The sequence below is a fragment of the Hemiscyllium ocellatum genome, chromosome 25 (assembly GCF_020745735.1).
Source record: "Hemiscyllium ocellatum isolate sHemOce1 chromosome 25, sHemOce1.pat.X.cur, whole genome shotgun sequence".
Taxonomy (NCBI): Eukaryota; Metazoa; Chordata; class Chondrichthyes; order Orectolobiformes; family Hemiscylliidae; genus Hemiscyllium; species Hemiscyllium ocellatum.
The window spans coordinates 13,899,538-13,921,763 of NC_083425.1; the positions used below are offsets into that span (position 1 = coordinate 13,899,538).

General features: G+C 39.5%; 1 protein-coding gene across 1 annotated transcript; it reads right to left on the bottom strand.

Moving 5' to 3' along the window:
- Positions 1-1,570: 1,570 nt before the first annotated feature.
- On the bottom strand, positions 1,571-21,257 carry ccdc137 (coiled-coil domain containing 137). The gene is made up of 6 exons (XM_060844836.1): positions 21,113-21,257; positions 17,386-17,513; positions 15,663-15,897; positions 14,724-14,806; positions 4,200-4,279; positions 1,571-2,313 (listed from the first exon to the last, which is right to left on the bottom strand). Exons 1-6 carry the CDS (start codon positions 21,214-21,216, stop codon positions 2,077-2,079), a joined length of 867 nt encoding a protein of 288 aa, XP_060700819.1. The 5' UTR covers positions 21,217-21,257; the 3' UTR covers positions 1,571-2,076.
- Between the last annotated feature and the right edge of the window lie 969 nt (positions 21,258-22,226).

A 22,226-nucleotide genomic window follows, 5' to 3' on the forward strand; every position in this document is an offset into this window, starting at 1 on the left:
TCTCTACCAACTTTACCTCACTAAACCCCTTTGAAATGACTTTGCATCTACTTTACATCTCACACTTTCACAGAGTTGTGTCATCTGAAAACTTGGAAATATATTTAAAACTCACATCCAAGTGATATTGGCATGAGTGAGTGGGCCTTAAGCACTGATCCTTGCAGTACCCCATCTGACCACAATCAACCTGAAAATGATCCATTTTTCCCTACTATCTTTTCTAACCATTAGTCAGTTCTCAATCCATACTAGCATATTCTCCTCAAACATATGTACCTTAACTTTGTTTATTAAATTTTTGTGTAGGACGTTATCTAACCTTTTCTAAAAATCTAAACACATCGACTGGTTCTCCCTTTTCTATTCTGATAGTTACATCCCAAAAATAAACTCCAAAATTGTGAGCATGATTTCATTTTCACAAATCCATGTTGACTCTACCCAATCCTACCATTATTTTCGAAGTATTGTTATCACATCTTTAAATATAGATTCTAACATCTTCCCCAGGAGTGATGTTGGCAGCCAACAGATCTATAATTCCATTGTCTTTCTCCCTACTTCTCTTAAACAGTTGTCAGAATCGACAGGAAAATCGTATCTGTAGTACAGCAATTGGCATGTTCCCCATCTTCCCTCAGTCAGTTTCATTATAGAACAATATACAACACAAGGCTATTCAGCCCAGGTCACCCATGCCAGATTTCAATACTCTGTTCTCAGCTAAATGAGATCGAAACGGCATATAAAAACAAAGGATTCTCTTCCACATGGACAGTGTATTTAATCCAAAATTACAGCTGCTAAACAGGCTATAGTTTGTCTACCACTGTACAGGCTAAAACCTACTGATCATCTGAAGAAATGTCTGATTTTGGATGAAAATACTGACATGACACTAAAGATATCACAGACTTTTTAAAACAGCGATTAATGTCATTTCTTCAAACAGACTCAAAAATAATTTTCATTATCTTCTACAAATATTAGAACTAAAAATCACGTGTCACTAAATACCACAGAATGCTACAGAAATCTGCAAATTCTGGAGTCAAACTCCGTCAAAATTTAATGTCAGGGCCATTGACATTCGAAAGTATTCTGTTTTACAAAATACAAATCGTGATTTCACATAGTGGAAGATCTGAGTTACTGTTTAACAAACTATAAATCATTCACTTAGCAGATCCTACGCACTCACAGAATGCAAACTTGCCGAGGGATTACGAGCAGGTTTATCACAGAACTTTGTACTCCCAACTACAAAGTTTCACTGGGAACTGTTACAGGCACCATCTGACCAAACATAGCACTTTCATGGCTATTCTTAAAGTGTGCAAGATTTGCATTTTTTTTTAAACATAGTGCTGATAAGCAAGTTGTATATGGCCAAACAGCCCACTCTGCAAGCCAATAATCTACTGAACTCAAGTAATAAGAATGCTTGGCTGTTCAGAGCAATAAAGAGCATGGAGGTGCAAGAAGCGAATAGACCACACATGACCATACTGGGCACAGGCCATTTCTGTTTGGATGGATGATATAATATAAAACTTTGGTATTGACATTTTTCAAAACTTGTGTCTTTTTAATATAAAAAGGATTTTTTAAAAAAAAAAGCATCCTTATAACTAAAAATTGACAGCAATGCCCTGATCCCTTCAAATGGTCAAACCTCATCAGACTAAAATAAACAGATCCAATAAAATAAAAACAAGGGCACAGGAAGATAATTCAAAACCACTCCACAACAGTTAGCTCAGGGACACATCAAGTATACCAGTATATCGGAATAGTTATCATTTAAGACAGACTGGCAGGGTCTCAATTGCAGTTGTACATTTCCATAGTTACCTACAGCGGGCAGGCATGTTTAAAATTCCGCTTATAAATGTTTGGTTCCAAAAATGGATCTCTTCATTAGTAGGTTGACCATAGTTTAGACCTTTTACTGTACATATTAACAGTTTTCAAGAAAAGCAATTATTAAGCAACAGTTCAAGAACATTCTGTCCTCGTCAGTTCCAGCAAGCCCCTGAATCAGTGCATCAAATAGGTCCATCCCGAGATTGACTATTTTGGGTTTTTCAGCTTTTCCATGCTATCTTTATTCTGGGACAGAATTTGCTGTTTCTGCTTCTTCAGTGTTCTGTAAGCTTTAATGATCCTCTCCCTCTCCTCTAACATCATCCTCTGGCGAGCCATTGACATGGTGGGCAGTTTACTGTATTGGGTACCTTCCACTTTCTGATCTGAAGAACACTCGTTTTGCTGAATCAGAGACTTCAGAAGTAACTGTCTCTGGCCAGGCTAGAAAGGACAAATAATGAATTTAGTACAAAGCAAAGGAAAATATGGAAACCTTCACTGCTGATAGATCATTAGACCAAATTACCGTTAAGTCTAAAGGTGCACATTACAACATCCAAAATTCTATAATAAAATTTTGAAACTTAAAAAGGTACATAAAGCTGGTTTTATTTTTGTCATTATTGATCACAAAGCTCTACCGAATGTATACTTGAAGGTAAGAACTTAGTATTAAATCATAAGACATTGCAGCATGGCAATAAGCCATTTGTTCCATTAAATTAGTTGTGTTCTTTTCCACTAGCCCTCTCTACTGCTCACTGTGTTCCTTTATATTCCTCTTTCAAACCACAATAACCTTTTAAAAGAAATTCTTGCATTTGCTTTAATAACAACCTATAACAGAAATCCATAATTTAAACACCCTATGCATAGAATTCAATTTTTTTTCTAATATCACTTTATGATTTCCTAAACATGTCTCTCACCATGGAATTTTGGAAAACGATAGTCAGAACTACTGGTATTCATTTCATATTTCCTCAGAATTCTTCACATCTTGATGAAGATCCTATCTTGGGCCTGGTTAATGATTTACTTCCAGTTTTAGTGGTGCTTCCTTCTTTGAAGTGGAAGCAATAAAACTGATAAACAAGTCATAAGCACGGTGCAAAGAAATTTCTCCTTCTTCCAACAATTTCACAATCCCAAGTCTAAACTTGGATAATTCAAATCTCCTACAGTTGTAATATGGCTCCACAAACTATCTAAAAACATAAGTTCAATTTCCTGTTCATTGCTTGCCAGTTCATGGCATACTCTTAGCACTTGGCCAATCCCTTGTTGTTTTGGACCTCAATCTAAAATGATTCTGTTTGGGACAGTTTTTAGTTTAGATGCTAATGATATAATCATTACATGCACACTGTTGTTACAGTTTATCTTTATGCTGAAGAACTGTCATAACGAGGATGTAAAAACTCTAGGTTAAACAAACAAATTGTTCCACCTGCTCATAAAAGGTATGATCTCTAATGTTTATAACACTTCAATATGATAATCTTATTTTTCCACCATGTAAATCACACTTAAGATACTTATTGGGCAAGGATAGCAAATATTATCATCAAAGGAATGATGATACAGATCAGCCTTGATCTAATCAAATGGGGAAAGAAGTTCCAAAATTTTAGTAGTCCTTCTTCCTACTTCAAAGGATGTTTTATAACCAAACATGATAAGGAAACCGTATTCTTAAACATTGAATAACTCACCTTTTTATACACAAACAAACATAGCTAGTTACATTAGCCCCCAAAAAAGTGGTTTACCCTTTTATAATACACTGAATTTCATTATGGTTCGAATTTGCAATGCATGCCTGTGTGCGGTGGAATCTGATTCAATCATGATTTTCAAAAAAAAAATTAAACAAGCATCCAAAAAGAGGGAAACAACACTGCAGGTCTCCAGAGAAAAGGGCATGCAACTACAATTGACTGAACTGGTCTAGAGATTGGGTAGGGAACAGGTCTGGGTCGGATGCTCTTCTCAGGATCAGTGTGGACTCGAAAGGCTGAATGGCTTGCTTCACAGTATAGGGATTCTATGAACTTCTATGAACTCTATGGCAGTAGTTAGTAAGATTAGACAAATTCTCTCTTCTGTTGTAACAATTATGATCCTACAGTATTAAGTGGCTAACAAATAACAGATTGTGCCAAATACTTGGAACTATTGCAACTTCACAAATTTTAAAAAAGGCCTATGTTAGAAATGGTAATGTCAAAACACCACAAACAGGAATTATAAATGAACTGTTGCTCTTGACACAAATTAATTATTTCAGTTTGACATAGTTGACAGTACACAAACAAAGTTGTTACCTGATGATTGGTTTGGCTTTTCCTGGGTTTAGCTGTGAGGGTAGGGGGCTGCATGGCCACTTCTCCAAATCTCACAGTATCTGCAAACAAGATCAATCCCATTCTCAGAAAATACTTTTATGTTTACTGTGGATTCTCACTCAAACACATCAACTCAATTCATCTTAAAGGCCTATCTGAAATTTCGTGCATGCAAATTTTTATCCACAAACCTGACCCTTTATTTAGGCTCTAAAGTGCAAGACTCCAGACCTTCATGGTTAATTTCAGCTTCAGGCAGTTACAAAATACACACATTTTAATACTAAGTCTTAGTGCAACTCTTCTTCATCCTGTCAGTTAAGCTGGGTAAACATCCAGCAGGTGAATTTCTACTATACCGTACATTCTGAAACTAAGACAACTCTGCAGCAGAGCTCATAGGAGACTGTTCTTGCTCAATGAAATCTTCAGTTGGTGCAGCTTTATTTAGGTAAACTGCTCCACCTAGTGCTCATACTAAAAACTGAAGAGCACAAAAACAAATGTCAGGAATGTGAACTTAGAAAATAGCAGATGAGCAAACTTCATCAGCAGTTATCTTGTCAACAGGCTGCATTCTCAATCCTCTTGTTGGAGTTTTAAACATTTAATACAAAAGGAGCCGACAATACTGACTTCTGTACTTTGGTGCAGATTTGACCTAAAAATGGAATGATTTGCTTGCAAAAATGTTACATCTGTGTTGCACTGTATGGTCTGTGGATCTCTTTATGATTGGAAACAAAAACATTTTGGGAAAAAAAAGAGGCACAAAGATTTAGTAAAAATTAAAACCTTAAAGATTTAGTAAAGAAACAGCACTAGAGAAATTAATGTGTTTAAAGGAAACAATTTCTGCGCCTTGTGTTTTGAAAGAGGTAGCCAGAGTTCAGGAATACACTATTTTAATCTTCAAGAATTCCCAAACATCCCTTTGAATTGGAAGATAGAAAAGGCAACCCTGTTGAATGTGAAAATTTAAAGGATAGTTTCCTTTAATTCGAGGCAAAACTGTGTTGGTGGGAGAGGGAGAGATGACTTCTCGGAATCTTCCCAGAGACAGCTCCAAGTTATGGGTATGGGACGGTCAGATCAATTCTCATTCTAAGTAAGGTGCAAGTTTTAACACTCAGTACATAAATGGAGAAACAGCTGGTATAGTTGTGAACAGGCTACCTGAAACAGCTCCAAAGGCCAGTATCCCGTCACCGAGTCACCCTTTATTTACATGTGCAAAGTACTTGACACCAATCCAAATTCCTTAGATGCTAGCTCTGTGTGTAGAACCTCTGCCACTCCTGTTTATACCTGTCAGTTGAGGGGTCCCTAATTGGACCAGATTAACAGGCCCAATCAGGGAACTCATTCAACGAGGCCCACCTGGCTGACCACATTACAATCACTACTTCCCTCCTTCAGAGGCCTGTTATTTCTCTTGTAGCCTCTCCTGGGTTGTTGTCACACTCAAGTCTAGTTCCTCTGATTCAGCCTCTGATATGGGCGCCATGTACTGGATCCTAGCTGAACTCTTGTGCCTGGAGCACCTCGACAGAATTCATCCTCTTCTTCAAACAGTAAAGGCATCAAGGCTGCTCCATCTCAGTCTGCAAAGTTTATTTGACGTTAGAAGCAGAGAGGGAACAAAGAACAGTTGGAAAGGCTGTCGAGGAGCCGGGCACGTTTTGTTCCTACACCGTTCATGAATTTGTAACTTTCATGTGGTCCAAGTGTTTGTTTAAAACCATCCGATTTACCCAAAATTTATACATCATGGGACCTGACCTTGCATCGACCATGCCTCTTACTCATGCAGGGTTATTTCTGCGGATTTGGCACCAAACTTAGCTCCTTGAAGTAAATTGTTTCTCTTGCTTCGAAGAATCTGATGTTCCTGGCATTCCTGATGCTGATTCTAGATCCAGGAGGAACAGGTTTAGCCTAGTGCAGAGTATTTTTTTTAGATTACTTACAGTGTGGAAACAGGCCCTTCGGCCCAAAAGTCCACACCGACCCACCAAAGCAAAACCAACCCAGACCCATTCCCCTACATTTACCCCTTCACCTAACACTACGGGCAATTTAGCATGGCCAATTCACTTAACCTGCACATTTTTGGATTGTGGGAGGAAACCCACGCAGACACAGGAGAATGCGCAACCTCCACACAGAGTCACCTGAGACGGGAATTGAACTCAGGTCTCTGGCGCTGTGAGGCAGCAGTGCTACCCACTGTGCTACCGTGCCGCCCCATCAGCAATTCTGCTGGAGCTATCCTTGTAGTTGTATGAGACATGGTCCTATAATTAAATAGGATCTGAGTGAAGCCAAAAGATGTTTCTTTAAGCCTACCTTCAAAGTTTGGACTGTCTTTCCACCAGTGAGCTTTCTTCATATGCAGAATGCCCTTCCACAATGGGAATTACTCGGATTTCCTATTGGTAAGCAATGGCCTCTTGTCTGTGACCAACTCCTCTGGGAGCCAGTGTGCTGCAAAAGATGCTCGCAGTTTTTCTATCATTGTCCCAGTGTTTGACAAATGAATTCTATGCCTGCCCAAACACTGAGTGGATGCTCACAATGACTAAGAATGTAGAGCCTATGAAAAGACCAGGCTAATCAATGTGTAACCGATTCACCTTGCCAATCACACGAATGTGGGGGAGCTGCTGGGGGTAAGTTATGCCCATGTCGGCATGCTGGGCACTGGCCCAACAAGGTGGCTACATCTGCATCCAATCCTGGCCACTGGACGTAACTTCTCACCAATGTCTTCATTTTGGAAACCCCTGAATGACCCTCGTGGAGTCCAGCCAGTACAAATAGACAACCCTTTATCCAAAGCACTCGGAACCAGCTGTCTTTCGGAATTTTTTGGATGAAGGATTAAATGGCATTTTCATAGTTAAAAAAAATTACCAAACAGCAGACCCACCTGTGATTACTACGAGCATTGAGACAGAATTGACACCTGCCAGTGCTGGGTCACGACATTATGTCACATCTGAGTAACGTTGGTCGAATGGGTGTGGAGTTGTGTTAACTATTTGCAGGCTAAACAACATTATTAATGAGAAAAAAACTTCAGGAAAAAAAACTTTTGGATAAAGGATTGACCACCTATATCTAGCAGCAAGGGCCATTCTCTACAGCAATCTGGTCTAGAAAGGTTCCATTGCTGGTTGTGATGGCCCTTTTGGTTCCACCACCACAACCAGCTCTTTTCATTTTGCTAGGATTGGATCTTTTTCCATCCACATTATCAGCAGTAATCAGAAAGTTTAAAACCAGAATGAACTCTTCCAGTGATGCATCTACCATCAGGATCAGCTCACTACACCCGCATGTGCAATTTTGACTCCTAACTTCTAATTTTACACACTAGAGTCCAGCATTGAATTTGTCCAAAAGCTATGAGTGGTACGACCCTGTCCTCAAGAACCTCAAGATCTGAAACCTGAATACAGGCTGAGGTAACCGCTTAACAGATGCTCTTAATAACTTAGTTGATAATAAAATGGTTTCTCGATGCAAATAACATGACAAAATGGCTTCTAGGCTGCAAATTGACAATTCTGCTAAGAACTGTATAAAGTGGCTTTCGATTTTGCTATAGCTGCATAATTGACTAACCCCAGTCTGCTTCAATAGAGATTAGCAGTCAATGCTCCTGCTACAGCATAGAAATAACTAAACTAGATAAGACATTACTGACCATCCTCAAAGGTTTGGTTAGTGAGATAAGGATGGCCTGAGTGTTGGAAAACAAAGTTGGTTTCCAGGTAATATCATTGGACCAAGTAACTGTCAAATAAAGCAATATTGTAAATCGATTGGTAATTGTCTGAATGTACTATGTGATCAAATCCTGTACCTTTGTTTTAAGCCATGTGTGCAGCTGCTGAGGAACACGGATGTATACAACCTGTGTGTTTCCGGATGCTCTGTCCCCAGCCGTATGAAGAAATAAAGAATGAAATCATAAAGAAGCAGACCAATTGTGAGTATTTATTGACTGATCGTGGAATAGAGACCACTCCCTCCCCCGGGTTCCAGATCTTCATTACTATTATAAATTTACGTCCTAATGGTATTGGTGGAACTTTCTCACACCAAAGACGACCAAACTTTCCTTCTCTAACTGAGCATATTTGTGCTCTGCATCAGCCGAAGTCTGGGAAGCATACTCTATTGGGCATTCCTATCCACAGGGCCATCTGAGAGCCAATGCTAACCCTATACTGTACGGTAACTGAACCAGCTGCCTCTCACGTGAGACTGGAATCAAAGTTATATCGTTAATCTGTAAAGGCTCACCAGTGTAGATTCTCAATCGAGCCAAGCTCTTATGCAAACTTGAAGCCCAGAGCAAATTTTGTTAAACACTGGTTCTGCAATCAGTGATACAGCATTGCTGATAGCAACTGTCATTAGAACCAGGTGACCATTTAACCAGATGTCTATTTTGATTAGTCTGGATTTGGATGTTGCCAAGCAATTTAGTTGCAAGCCAGATAGAGGTGGACCTTCCAAAGTATGCACTCTTCCTGGATTTTTTCTTTATTCATTTACAGGATGAGAGCATCGCTGGTTAGGCCAGCATTTATTCCCCATGGGACAGTTAAACCAATCACATTGCTCTGGGTCTGGAGTCACATGTCAGCCAAACTAGATAAGAATGGCAGCTTCCTTCCCTAAGGGACATTAGTGAACCAGATGGTTTTTCCGACAATCGACAATGGATTCATGATCATCACTAGACTCGTAATTCCAGATATTTATTGAATTCAAATTCCACCATCTGCAGTGCTGGGATTCGAAGTCAGAACATTACCTGGGTGTCTGGATTAACCGTCCAGTGATCTCGCTAGTATGTCCAATTTATCAGACAGGTCTTGCTTTCCCTTTCAATGATTTCTGGAGGGTTTTTTTTATATTTAGGTATTTTTATCACCACAGTATTTGGTCAGCAATATAAAGCCAATTTTGTGCACCTATTAGAGAGGATAAGGCAGGACCTTAAATGCTGGGAGTGTTCTTCTGATATCTTGGTTAGGCAGAATAGCTCTAATTAAAATGAATATTTTGCCTCGTCTCTTATACCGTATGAGAATGCTCCCTGTGATGTTGCCAACGCCGGCACTGTGTAAACTATACGGTTGGCTCGATCTTTCATTTGGAATCATAGACGGCCCCTTAGTAAATTAAAGAATCTGCAACTTCCACAAGCAAGGGGAGGACTGGATTTTCCAGACTTTAGGAAGTACCAGCTGAGTTCTCTATTAAGCTACGTAGCTGACTGGGTCTCGTGTGACCTGCAATCAATCTGGCTGGACATTGAGGTTTCTCAAGCGAAGTGTCCCCTCATTAATCTCTTATCTATAGATAAGCTGAAAGTTATTATGGAGCATTGTAAAAAACCCTATTGTATTAAAATACAATTAAAGCTTGGACGATAATGCGGCAATACGAGGGTAATTCACAAAAAATCCCTCCTTATACTTCTATAGTGGGAGCATGGGATTATTAACCTGGGCACACAGACACTGCATTTAAAACCTGGAGGTCCAGGGGTATTTCTTGCTTAGGGGGATCTGTTCAATGGGGAGGTTATGATGTCTTTTGAACAGCTGCACCAGAAATTTGGACTGCCCCAATGGAGACCTTTTTCGATTTGTCCAAATTCGAGATTATATACAGAAGACGACCACATTATTAGATAGCTCTTATAAATTGGATAGGGAAAGAGGAGTGTTATGGCCAATGGATCCACCCTCGGTCAGCACTCTTTATCACTCATTACAGAACGAAGTTTTGAAAGATATGGAACAATTGTTTAAAACATGGAATCAGGAATTGGGGTTGGAAATCCTTTCAGAAAAGTTGGACGACATCGGGGAAAATGCCAGAAAGATCTCTATTTGTAACAAAACCCAAGCTATTCAATTAAAGATACTCCATAGGACTCATATAGCACCGGAACGACTGGCAAAGTTTAGGGCAGGAACATCTCCAATGTGTCCTAAACGTAAAATAGAAGTGAGCACTCTCACACACTGCTTATGGACATGTCATAAGATCCACAAATACTGGATCAGAGTAGCAAATGCACGACAGAAATCTTGGGAGCAGAAATTGGAGTAGATCCAGTATCTCTTCTCCTGGGCTTTTCGAACCTGCCCTCCCTGGATGTGCACGGGAGGAAATTATTTTCCATTCTCTCCTTTACTGCAAGGAAAAATATCTTAGTAAATTGGGTAGCTGAGGGCCCTCCAGGACTTTCGAATTGACACAGGTTAACCATGGAATGTATTCCCCTCGACTTCCTTACAAATATGGTGCACTAAAAAACGGAATTATTCTATAAAAATATGGTAGTCCTTCCTGAACTATATAGATAGATACCTCGGCCATATTGTTAAGGGTTTTTATCTAGTCGTGGTAGTGGTTCTGGCTGGTCCGGGGGCCCCCAGGGGGAGGAATCCCGTAAAAAATATTATTTTTTTTGAGTAATGCAAGATATTTTATTATATGCTTTGGTTATTTGTAGGTTAGATTAGTATTTAGTTGAGTTTTTTTTGTTTGTTGTGTTTTGGTTATTATTTATTTAATATTTAATTGTATATTAGTGGTTATATTTGTGTTATTTTGTAAGTTCGTAAAAAAGGTTTTAAAAATTTCCTTTCTCTTCAATAAAAAAATCTATTAAAAAAAACTGTCCAGTGATAATACCATTATCGCTTCCCCAATGAGTTTTCTTAAACAATTCAAGCCTAGAGGGACTCTTTTGCTGTCTCAAATCCTCATACCGGCAGCAACTACAATAGCTTGCTGGCCCGAATCCTGAAGGAAATGTTAACTGTTTGGCTAAAGCTTGGCTTTGTTTTGGCAGAGTCCCTCTATTGAGGATATGTCCTGAGAGAGGCTATGTAAGTGGGCTTCATTCACCCCAAGCTCAGTCAGCCTGGCAAGGGTGTCCACTTCCATCAGAATATCCTGGATTTGATAACTGATATAGAACATAGAAAAGTACAGCACAGAACAGGCCCTTCAGCCCACGATGTTGTGCCGAGATTTAATCCTAATGTAAAATATAGTAACTTAACCTACACATTCCTCAACTCACTGCTATCCATGTGCATGTCCAGCAGTCGCTTAAATGTCCCCAATGACTTCGCTTTCACCACCTCAACTGGCAATGCATTCCATGCATTCACAACTCTGTGTAAAGAACCTACCTCTGATGTCTCCTTTATACCTTCCTCCTAATATCTTCAAACTATGACTTCTCGTAACAGTCAATCCTGCCCTGGGGAAAAGTCTCTGGCTATTGACTCTATCTATTCCTCTCATTATTTTGTACACCTCGATCAGGTTTCCTCTCTTCCTCCTTCTCTCCAGAGAGGAACGTCCGAGCTTATTCAACCTTTCTTCATATAGCAAGCCTTCCAGTCCAGGCAGCATCCTGATAAACCTTCTTTGGACCCTCTCCAAAACTTCTGTATATTTCCTATTAATATACTCCACTTGCTGCATTTACTAATGACAAAGCCAGTTGTACTGCCTGTTTGAAGTCCAGTTGGGCTTCAGCCAGTAGGCACTGTTGCACAGTTACATCATTAATCCCACATATCAAACGGTCTCTCAGTGTCTTATTATGGGTTAAACCAAAGTCACATGCCTCTGCCTGTTGTCTTAACCTCAAAAATTCCAATACAGATTCCCCTGGTTTTTAAGCTGCTCATTAAAACCAAGAGCGTCTCAGAATTAGAGGTGGTTTGCGTCGTAATATTTAATAACTAAACTCATCAACTCTTGAAAGGTTTTAGTACCTGGTACCTCATGAAACATTAGGCTCATAATAATCAAAAATACTGCAGGCCCACAAGCTGTCAGGAGAATTACTCGTTGCTTTTCATCTAGCCCAATGTCACTTGTTTGGAGAAAATATTGCATTATTTCAGTATACTGGCTCAGCAGGATCGAGTGAGTAAAAGCTTCCCAAATAATTGCACAATTAGATTAGATTACCCAGAGTGGAAACAGGCCCTTCAGCCCAACAAGTTCACACCAACCCCCCGAAGAGTAACCCACTCAGACCCATTCCCCTACCCCCTAACAAATGCACTTAACACTATGGGCAATTTATCATGGCCAATTCACCAAACCTGTACGTCTTTGGATTGTGGGAGGAAACCGGAGCACGAGGAAACCCATGCAGACACGGGGAGAATGTGCAAACTCCACACAATCACCTGAGGCAGAAACTGAGCACGGGTCCCTAGCTCTGTGAGGCAGCAGTGCTAACCACTGAGCTACTGTGCTAATGTCAGAAATGCTTATCCCAACTCAAAGGCGACTGCCACAAGTGAATTTCTTTACAATTTCTTTTTTCTCGTTGCCACTAAAAGAACTCCAGAGAGGTCGGTATCCCAGCACCAAGTCTTCCCTTACTCACACGTGCATAGGACTCGACACTGGTTTGGTTCCCTTAGAAGTAACTCTTAATGAACCTCTGACACTCATCTGTTTTTCATCTGTCAGCCAGGGCTCCCTGATTGACCTGTGTTAACAGCCCGAATCAGGGAACTCATTCTAAAGTCCAGCTGTCTGACCTCATTACAATCACTACACTATCAATGAAGAGCAAAAACAGCTGCTGCAAGCCAATAGAAATGTATTAAACTAAAGTGTGACACAGTATTGATTCGAAGATTCCAGACTTGTTGATATCTAAATACTAAAATGGCAGAAGTATGCCAGATGTGATCGCACCAAAGCTCCATAGCAAGATTTCCTTATTCTTATACTTCAAATCCCCTTGGAATAAAGGGCAACATGCCATTCACATTTCTAATTGCTTCCTGTATATTGTGACAATGTTGCTCCTTTAATAAGGTTATGCTGTCCTTGGCTTTCTTTGTTAGAGGTCTCAAAAGCAGCGATTCTGAAAAGTCTAGGTCTAACTACTTGAGAATGCTTTAAAGTTTTTTAAAAAAAATCCACTTGTACAATAAAACAGGAGTGACCAGTTCTACCAGCTCAGCTTTTCTCTGGTATGGTTTGAGCAATCTGGCTGTTCGCTGAAAGCAGTCAGTTTTGAGGCTGTTGGTCCAAGAAACAGCTACATGGAAGGCGTTCCATGCTGAATCTCTCTGACATCTCACCAAGGCGTGTTTATGGGGATTGTTGCAAGTATTGGGAACAGCATCACTAAATTTGGATTATCTGTTGGATTTTCGAATAGGTTATGTTATTCTACATTCTGTTCTCTTTTGTTTGTGTTTCAGTCAGTAATCTTGTAAATAAATTCTGTTTTGTTTAAAACAAAGTGTTTGGGCTAGCTGCATCACTCCTGGAACATCCACTCTACACCTCCTTAAAACAACCTGCAAAGTTAGGGTCTGGCCTGGTCCAAAACAACCTACATGTTAGCTTTCTGGGTTCCGAGCATAAGTACGCTCAAGCCCTTCTGAACATTAACATTTAGAGATTTTACTTCTTTTTTAAATAAAAAACTGCTTTTCCATTCTTAAAAATTGAACAAACTTACACTCTGCCATATTATACTCCATCTGCGACTCTGTTGTCTATTCACTTAGGCATGATACATTAGAATGGATCAAGATCTGGTTGAAAACAGAGCAGGACCAAAAAAGGCCCTGAAAATGATCCTTGGGATAGCAGGACTGATATATGAATAGAGATTGAGTCAGTCATCATTTTATTCACTGGAGTTTAAATGAAGGGGCATCTCATAGAAACCTATAAAATTCGAACAGAACTAGACAAGCTAGATGAGGAAGGATGTTCCTGATAGTGTGGGAGTCTAGAATCAGGGATCATCATTTAAAGAGTAAACCTTTTAGGACGGAGATGAGAAATTTCTTCACCCAGAGAGTGGAGAGCCTGTAGAATTCATTACCACAGAAACTGGTCGAGGCACAGAAACTGGTTTTCAAGGAGAAGGCATGGCTGAAGGGGGTCAAGGGATATTGGCGGACAGCAGGATTAGCATATTGAGCTCAATAATCAGCCATGAATAAAGAATGGTGAAGCAGGCTGGAGGGGTTGAATTGCCTACTACTGATCCTATCTTCTGTGTTTCCAGGCCCCACTGAAGTTCACTGCCAGATTGTCTGCCTGTGGAGCTCCTCACCTTGCCCACTTCACTCAGTGATGCTGACTGTCCCAGGTTATGAACCTCACCTTACCCATTCCTCAGTAATGCTGTCTATCACTGTCCTCACCTTGTCCACTCCTTTCAGTGACACTCACTGTAATAGTAATGTTAACTTCATAAGGATTTTCCAACAATGAGAGATCTTAACTTTGTGCAATATCTGACTTATGCTTACTCTTCTTGGGATTGAAGCAAATACATTTTTTAAATCACCTCAGGCAGTAGATAGACAGCATTAAAAGGAATAATTTTAATAAGCGATATTCTGCTAGAATGCAGAACAGATAGACACCGTGCTATCAGATTTCGTGTTCACCACTTACCTGTAAACATTTCTTTCTCCAATTTCATCACTTTTTTTTCAGTTCTCTTTTTAATAAACTTTGCCAACCGTTTCTTGCCAAACCTATTTGATACAAATCAAAATTAACTAACAAATGTATAACTTCCCAAACTAAAAGGATTTTAAAACATCTTAATCACTAGTTATCCTGCAAAGATGAGGACAGGTGTCATGATGAATGCAGAGGGTTAATCATGTGGTTCTTTCACTAACCAGACTTGAATGTTAAGCCAGTGCAGATGAATGAAATGTCAGCTGGAATTCTTAAAGATGAGCAATACGCATTGATATTCAACATTTGTACCGAAAGAAAATCCTGCAGCTTATCTGCAGTTTTTTTTTCATTTTGATGGGGCTTGCGTACAGCAGAGGTAATCCCAGTTATTAAAAAGGTAACATGGATAAGTATCTTGATGCTTAAAAAACTGGCTACTGGGCTGATTATTAAAGTTCTCTGGAAGAAGAACAAGAACAACTTCTGTCCATTAATATTTGGATAATATTTTCTGTGACAAATGCTTCAGCATTGTTTTTGAGGTTGGTTTGTAATTAGATGTTATGAATCTGTCATCTGTTGATAAGGTGCAGAACACTTTATATGTATCTGGGCATTTAAGCTGACTTAATACAAAGGATTGAATAAAGGAAGCATTACCAAATATATATGCATATACAGGTTGCTTCTCCAAAGTAAACAAATTACCTTTTTGTGTTAAAAGCTGTGATCAATGGGCAAACAATACAGAAGTATAGTCCAGCTGTGTGCGTGTTATATACAGTGACCTTATTAGATTCACTTTCCTTTCCACCCTGCTATATATTCAGCAAAGGGAAAAATATTGTAATTGCAGTTATCTATCAACAATGTCAGGTTCCCCATAAGATATAGTACCATAAATACACAGATAATGGAACATACTCTTTCTTTTTCTCAGACTTTGACTTCACACCGCTTGTCTGTTCTTCCTTCTCGGTCTCTAATTCAGGACAACGAGCCAGTTGATTTTTGGTCATAAACATCACATGTTGAGTTTCCTCCTCCATGCGCTGAATATAGGCTCTCTCGGATTCTCGTTTGTGCCTCTTAAACTTTGGAACTGGTATGTCTCCATGGAGATCTTTAGCTGTTGATGTAGGTTTTCTTTTTGGCTTTTCTTCATATTGAAACAAAAATTAATTTACTGTTATCTTTACATTCCTAAAATAATCCAATTTGAAAGTTGTACGCATTTTCTCCACAAGAATAGGTCACTTTGGCCAACGCAGAAAGAGACCGAGGATGTGGCCGTGAAAATGCAACAGTAACTAAATGACAACTCTTGGTAAATACTTTCAGTCAGACTTCCCAGAGAAGAATCTTACTCATATGCTCAAAAAGCACTTGAAACATGGCTGTAAAATCCACCATGCAAAAAAAAAGGCAAGGACAATTAAACTTAATGCAGACACATACATCATTGACGTGCGTTCAATTTCATATCATCTGCTACATGAAGTATAAGGAGGTGCTGAGAACTTGAGACTTTCTGTACAGCTCACCTGTGAAGAATGATAGCTTGAGCAAAGAAGCTTAGGGTTGCTGGAACTCAAAGTATATGGGCAAAAGCTAGGACAAAAGAAAAATCTTATACATAGAAAACTTGCAAAGGCCAAAATGCTCATCTATAGTTAAATAACTATAACTAAACAATTTGCAGCCTTTAAACAGCTAAGCTGTTGATTCCATAGGTGCATCACAATATGAAGTCAAAAGGAAAATTTAGAACTTCGATGTTAACCCTGTTATAGTTTCGTATGGCTCACTTTAACAAGTAAAATATTATGTGCAGAATTTGCTTTGCTCCCTCTTGCACATTTATCAATTATATATAATGCAAGCATTTGTTCTGATTTGTATCTTATAAACAGCTATCATAGCCACCAAAGGTTGAATCAGCTATGCTGAGGGAGCTCAGAAGCAGGCGGATAACATAAATCAGAAAATGGCTTTCATGCTTTTCATATTTTAGTCTTGGATATTTTCTGAGATAATAAAATAAACATAAATGATTTTGTTTCAACCAAAATACAATCAAGCTGTATTTCCACTCGCAACAGAAATAAATCTCGAGTACAAGCACAAATAAATTTATTCACATTGATTGAATGAACCGAGATCTTTGACTAAGTTACTTTATTTCCTAGTTGAATGAAATATATTGCATTTTTAAAAATTGATCAAATGTACAGAATAAACTGCTTCAACATATTCCCAAATAGTTCAAATCCAGCTAGACTATAAAGGCTTCTATCCCCACTTCTAAACCTTTCTTAGTTTTTTTACTTCAAAACGTTGTCTTTTCTGGACATAGTTTTACCTCAAACTGATCACTGACTGCTTGTGCCACTCCACCCCTTGAATGGATAAAAGAAACCAGCACAAATGCCTGTGAGATTTGTCCTGACACAACAGCAGTATCTACTTACTTTAAGTTCGATGAATGGGATTTGTCCTATCTGCCTGAACATACCTTGCCTGAATAAGAATGCATTGCATCAAGTCTGAACAGGTTCTATAATAACACTGTAATCCAGTTTTAGGGCAACTATTGTCAGATGAGCAGTTAACTTCAAAAGAAACAATGTCAGGCTGACTACTTTACCAGTCTTTCTCTTCTGCTTATTCAGCTGCTTCTTCATTTTCTCCTGAGACCTCATTATCTCACGGACTTTGTATGGAATTTCCTGTTCATCAATATTTTTAGGCTTCAAGTCATTTTTCTTCAGTTCACTGTGAAGTTATAAGTGCAGTATTGTCAAATAATCTTTAAGATTGTCTAAATCTTACATAAATAAATTACCACATATTAGAACTGCAAAAGTATCCGGAAATTAACTTTCTACCCATTTTCAAATGTTCATTCTAAAAACTACAATGATAAAACACTGATTCATTAACTGCACATTTTATTATGCATTATTTTGCTTCACACTCCGTATTTATCCACAAATTGTTTAAGAAAGGAGCCGGTGAGAAAACAGGGAACTACAGACCTGCTAGCCTTAGATTAATAATAAGGAAAATATGCTCAATATATCTTAAAGGATGTGATAAATGGGCACTTAGATAATTATCTCATTGGGCAGAGTCAGCATGGATCTACAAACGTGTTTGACAAACTTGTTTCAGTTTTTGAAGGATGTTACTCACAATATTACTTGTTACTTACTTTGATGAAGGGGAGTCAATGGATGTCATTTACTTGGATTTTTAGAAGGCCTTTGATAAGGTCCCCACAGGATGTTGGTTAACAAAGTTAAAACATGCAGCATAGGAGATAAGGTACTGGCACTGATTAAGGATTGGCTAATAGGCAGAAAATAGAAATAAATGGGTCATCCTCACTTTGGCAGACTGTGATTAGTGGGGTACTGCAAGACCTCACCTGATCAAAATTTACATCAATGATTTGGAGGTGTGGACCAAATGTAATATTTCCACTTTTACGGATGATACAACGCCAAGTCGACATGTGTGTAGCGAAGAAGATGTACAGTGGTTTGAGAATTTGGACAAGCTTAGTGAATGGACAAGAACATAACAGAAAGAATATAATGTGGAAAAGTGGGAGGTTATCTGCTTCAGTAGGAGAAACAGATGTGCAGAGTATTTCTCAAATGATAAGAGGTTAGAAACTGTAAATGGACAAAGGGATCTAAATGTCCTTGTTAATAAGTCATTGAAAATTAACATACAGGTGCAGCAAGCTATTAAGGCTCACGGAATGTTACCTTTTTGTTGCAGGACATCTGCTTCAATTGTAAAGGAGCTGTTAGACTGTACCTATAGAATAATGTGCAGTTTCGGTACGCACCTCTAAGGATGTCTTTATCATAGAGGGACAGCAATGAAGGTTTTCACCAGATTTCTTGTTGTGATGGCAGGAATGTCTTATGAAAAGGGGCCTCTATTCACAAGAATTTTGAAGAATGAAAGGCGTTCTCAAAAAACTCAAGGAATAGACAGGGCAGATGCAGATGCTTCACTTGGTTAAACAGTCTAGAACCAGAAGGCATAATTTAAGAAAAAAGGATGTCACTTTCAACCAAGATGAGAATTGTTTTTACTGAGCGGGTTTGAATCTGTAAAATTCAAAAGTATTTGATAAGTCATGACCATATTACATAGCAGAACAGGTTCAATGGGCTGAATGTCCTACTCTTGTTCCTAAACATTGTTCCTTTTCAATACTGCCTAAACTGAGTCAGAATTGTTAAATGTTTCTCTCTTCTCATGTTCTTTGTCCTCCAAGTTCTGTTCACAACTTAAATCTGTGACCCTGCCTCCAAACCCCACATGAAATAAACACATACATATGCTGGATAATCACAAGAACTTAATAATATCACTGCTGTATATTACAAATTGTGTCTATTAAAAAACTTGTACCAAGGTATTAAAAGCTTCTAACAGTAGTTACTTGATTTGAGGGACAGGACTTCATGGAGCTTAGAGTTGATTGATTACTGGACTCTACATTCAATTATGTTAATAACCTAGCCATTCCCACTTAAAATAAAAAGGAAAACAGATGTAAAATCCCCTGTTGAATTAAAGCTTTGCCGAACAGTTCAAGTGCAGCTCGGTGTAGATGAAGTATTCTCTCTGCATGTAAATAGTCATTGAGAAGAAAATTTATCTTAGTTCATTTCATCAGGCGGCATACAACTTTATCATCTCAAGCTAATACAAAAAGTAAACAGAAGACAACTTATTTACAGAAATAGACTTCTGGCAATACTTGGATTATTGAACATTATGTTTTAACTTAAAATGCTCACAAGAAAAGCTAAAAATATAATTTAAGTATAGCATTTGGCATTATGAGAAGTTTCGTGAATAAATAAAGTTGACATAGGTTTTATCAGACCATAGGTGTGTTTTCTCATTAGAAAAACAAACCTGAAGGTGGATTAACCTCACTATCGCCCAGGTTATGGGGAGATAGAGTCATAAAGTTATACAGCACAGAAACAAATCCGTTGCCCCAACTCATCCATGCTGACCAGGTTTCTTAAAATAAACTCGTCCAATTTGCCTGTGTTTGGCCCACGTTGCTCTAAACCTTTTCTATCCATGTATCTGCCTAAATGTCTTTTAAATTTTGTAATTATACCCACTTCGACCACTTCTTGGTAGCATGTTCTATATACACACCACTAGGTGTGTGAAAAAAAACCTGCCCTTTTGGACCATCTTAAACTTTTCCTCTCACCTTAAGCCTATGTTGTCTAGTTTTGCATTTCTTTATCCTGGGGAAAATATCTCGGCTATTCATCTTATCTATGTCCCTCATAACTTTATAAACCTCTATAAAAGGTCACTCCTCAGCTAGGGAAAAAAGCCTTTCCAGCTTCTCCTTATAACTCAAACCTTGGTAACATCAGAGTAAATTTTCTTGCACCCTTTCCAGTTTAATGACATCTTTCCTATAGCAGAGCAATCAGAACTGAACATAGTGCTCCAAATGTGCAAAGGGAAGTCCTTCAACATAACATGGATTCAAACCATGCAGTCAGTGTCATACTGTTTCATAAACCAAGTTTCCAGCCAACTGAGGTAAGCCTGTTGTTTCATATGTATCACATTTTTATTAATCAATAAAACATATAACCATAACTACAAGTTTAATGTACATTCTGTTTCATCTCAAGTAGCACAACCTTGACTTCATATCATATGTGCAACTGCAAAACAGAGGCTCAATTAAATTTTATCTCCCATACTTTAAATACTAATATATATGGTATGCTTAAAACCTCTCTATCTTCAGAGACCTGTAAAGGACTGAGCGTCCAACTTTCAACCTTAACAAATTAAACCATGACAACACCCCCACCTCCCTGACCAATAGCCAATGGGTTAAGACACTAGGGTAAGTTTAGTAGAGTTAACTGGCTTGAAATCGCAATGGAGAACATTATGAATTTTGTTTAAGTCTCATAATCATAGCTATGAATTCAGAACACCCCTAAAACATTTTACAGTCGAAGTGGTAGACTCATTGCTGTAATATAGAAAACGTGAGAGCCCATTTGTCAAGATCCCAATATGCAGAGAATATGGAAAATGCCCATTGAATCTCTACAGCCAAAATACCACGAAATCTTTCCACCTTTAGGCTAAGAGCCTTGAACGTTATCACACCACGAGTGTGATGTCTTTTTAATGCTGTGCGCAGCAATGTGTTAAGCAAGCTGATAGTTTGTCATTTGGTCTGAGGGGTTAGGACACCAGTGGGACTGAATACACGCGGCCTAGGAGTCACGGAAGACGGGCAATGCGTGTCTGTGTCTCTCCCGTGAACCAGGGCTTCGTCCCTCACCCACCCCATCCTTCTGTTCCTCTTCCCGGATCTATCCCGCTGCTCCTTCCTGCCGTCTGAATCTCTGCGACCGACATTTTTGCTTTTCCCTTCCGGACGCTTCCCCATCGCTGAGCAGCTCCCTCCTCCCACACACGTGCTGAGGCCTCGAGCGCGACCTTTCAACTGCTTTCCGATTGGCCGGCCCTCGGCCACGTCTCCCCACCCCCGCGGCGTGGCAAGCGGATTGGTCGAGGGCGACTGTCAATCACATGCGGACGGGCGGGATTCCGTTACTAGGCAGTGGATTGGTCGAAGATTGCTGTCAATCACATGTGGATGGGCGGGGTTCCGTTACTAGGCAGCGGATTGGTCACGGGCAGCTGTCAATCACATGAGGATGGGCGGAGTTCCGTTACTAGGCAGCGGATTGGTCGAGGACAGCTGTCAATCACATGCGGACGGGCGTGATTCCGTTACTAGGCAGTGGATTGGTCGAAGGTTGCTGTCAATCACATGTGGATGGGCGGGGTTCCGTTACTAGGCAGCGGATTGGTCACGGGCAGCTGTCAATCACATGAGGATGGGCGGAGTTCCGTTACTAGGCAGCGGATTGGTCGAGGGCAGCTGTCAATCACTTGTGGATGGGTGGGGTTCCGTTACTAGGCAGCGGGTTGCCAGGCCCAGGCCTGAGGTTGGGCCTGCAGCTACTCTGCGTCTTCACTCGGACTGGTGGCGGTGGTTGTAGTTGGTCTGTCGGACTAGGTCCATGATTGCACTCTGCCGGTTGTGCTCCCGCTGGAAGGTGCCGGGTGCAGTGAGTGTTGTTTCCGTGTTTGACCTTCACTCTCTGTTCCGCATTACATTGTCATGGGAATATATACCGTGGGCAGTTGTGGTCACCTCACTTCAGTAGGAGGGAGACACATAAGGATGTTCATTTATTTGGTTCATTTCATTAAAATTATCAATGATATTTCCTAGGTTGGAGTGATATAAAGTGAGACGACTTAGGTTCTTTTTGCAAAAATATACTTTATGCATGAAAAAAACATAATTACATCCAAAAGGTCTTAAAACAATTCTGTACAGTCTTTACAGAGAGAAACAAACAACAAATTGGAATTTGACATTCCTCA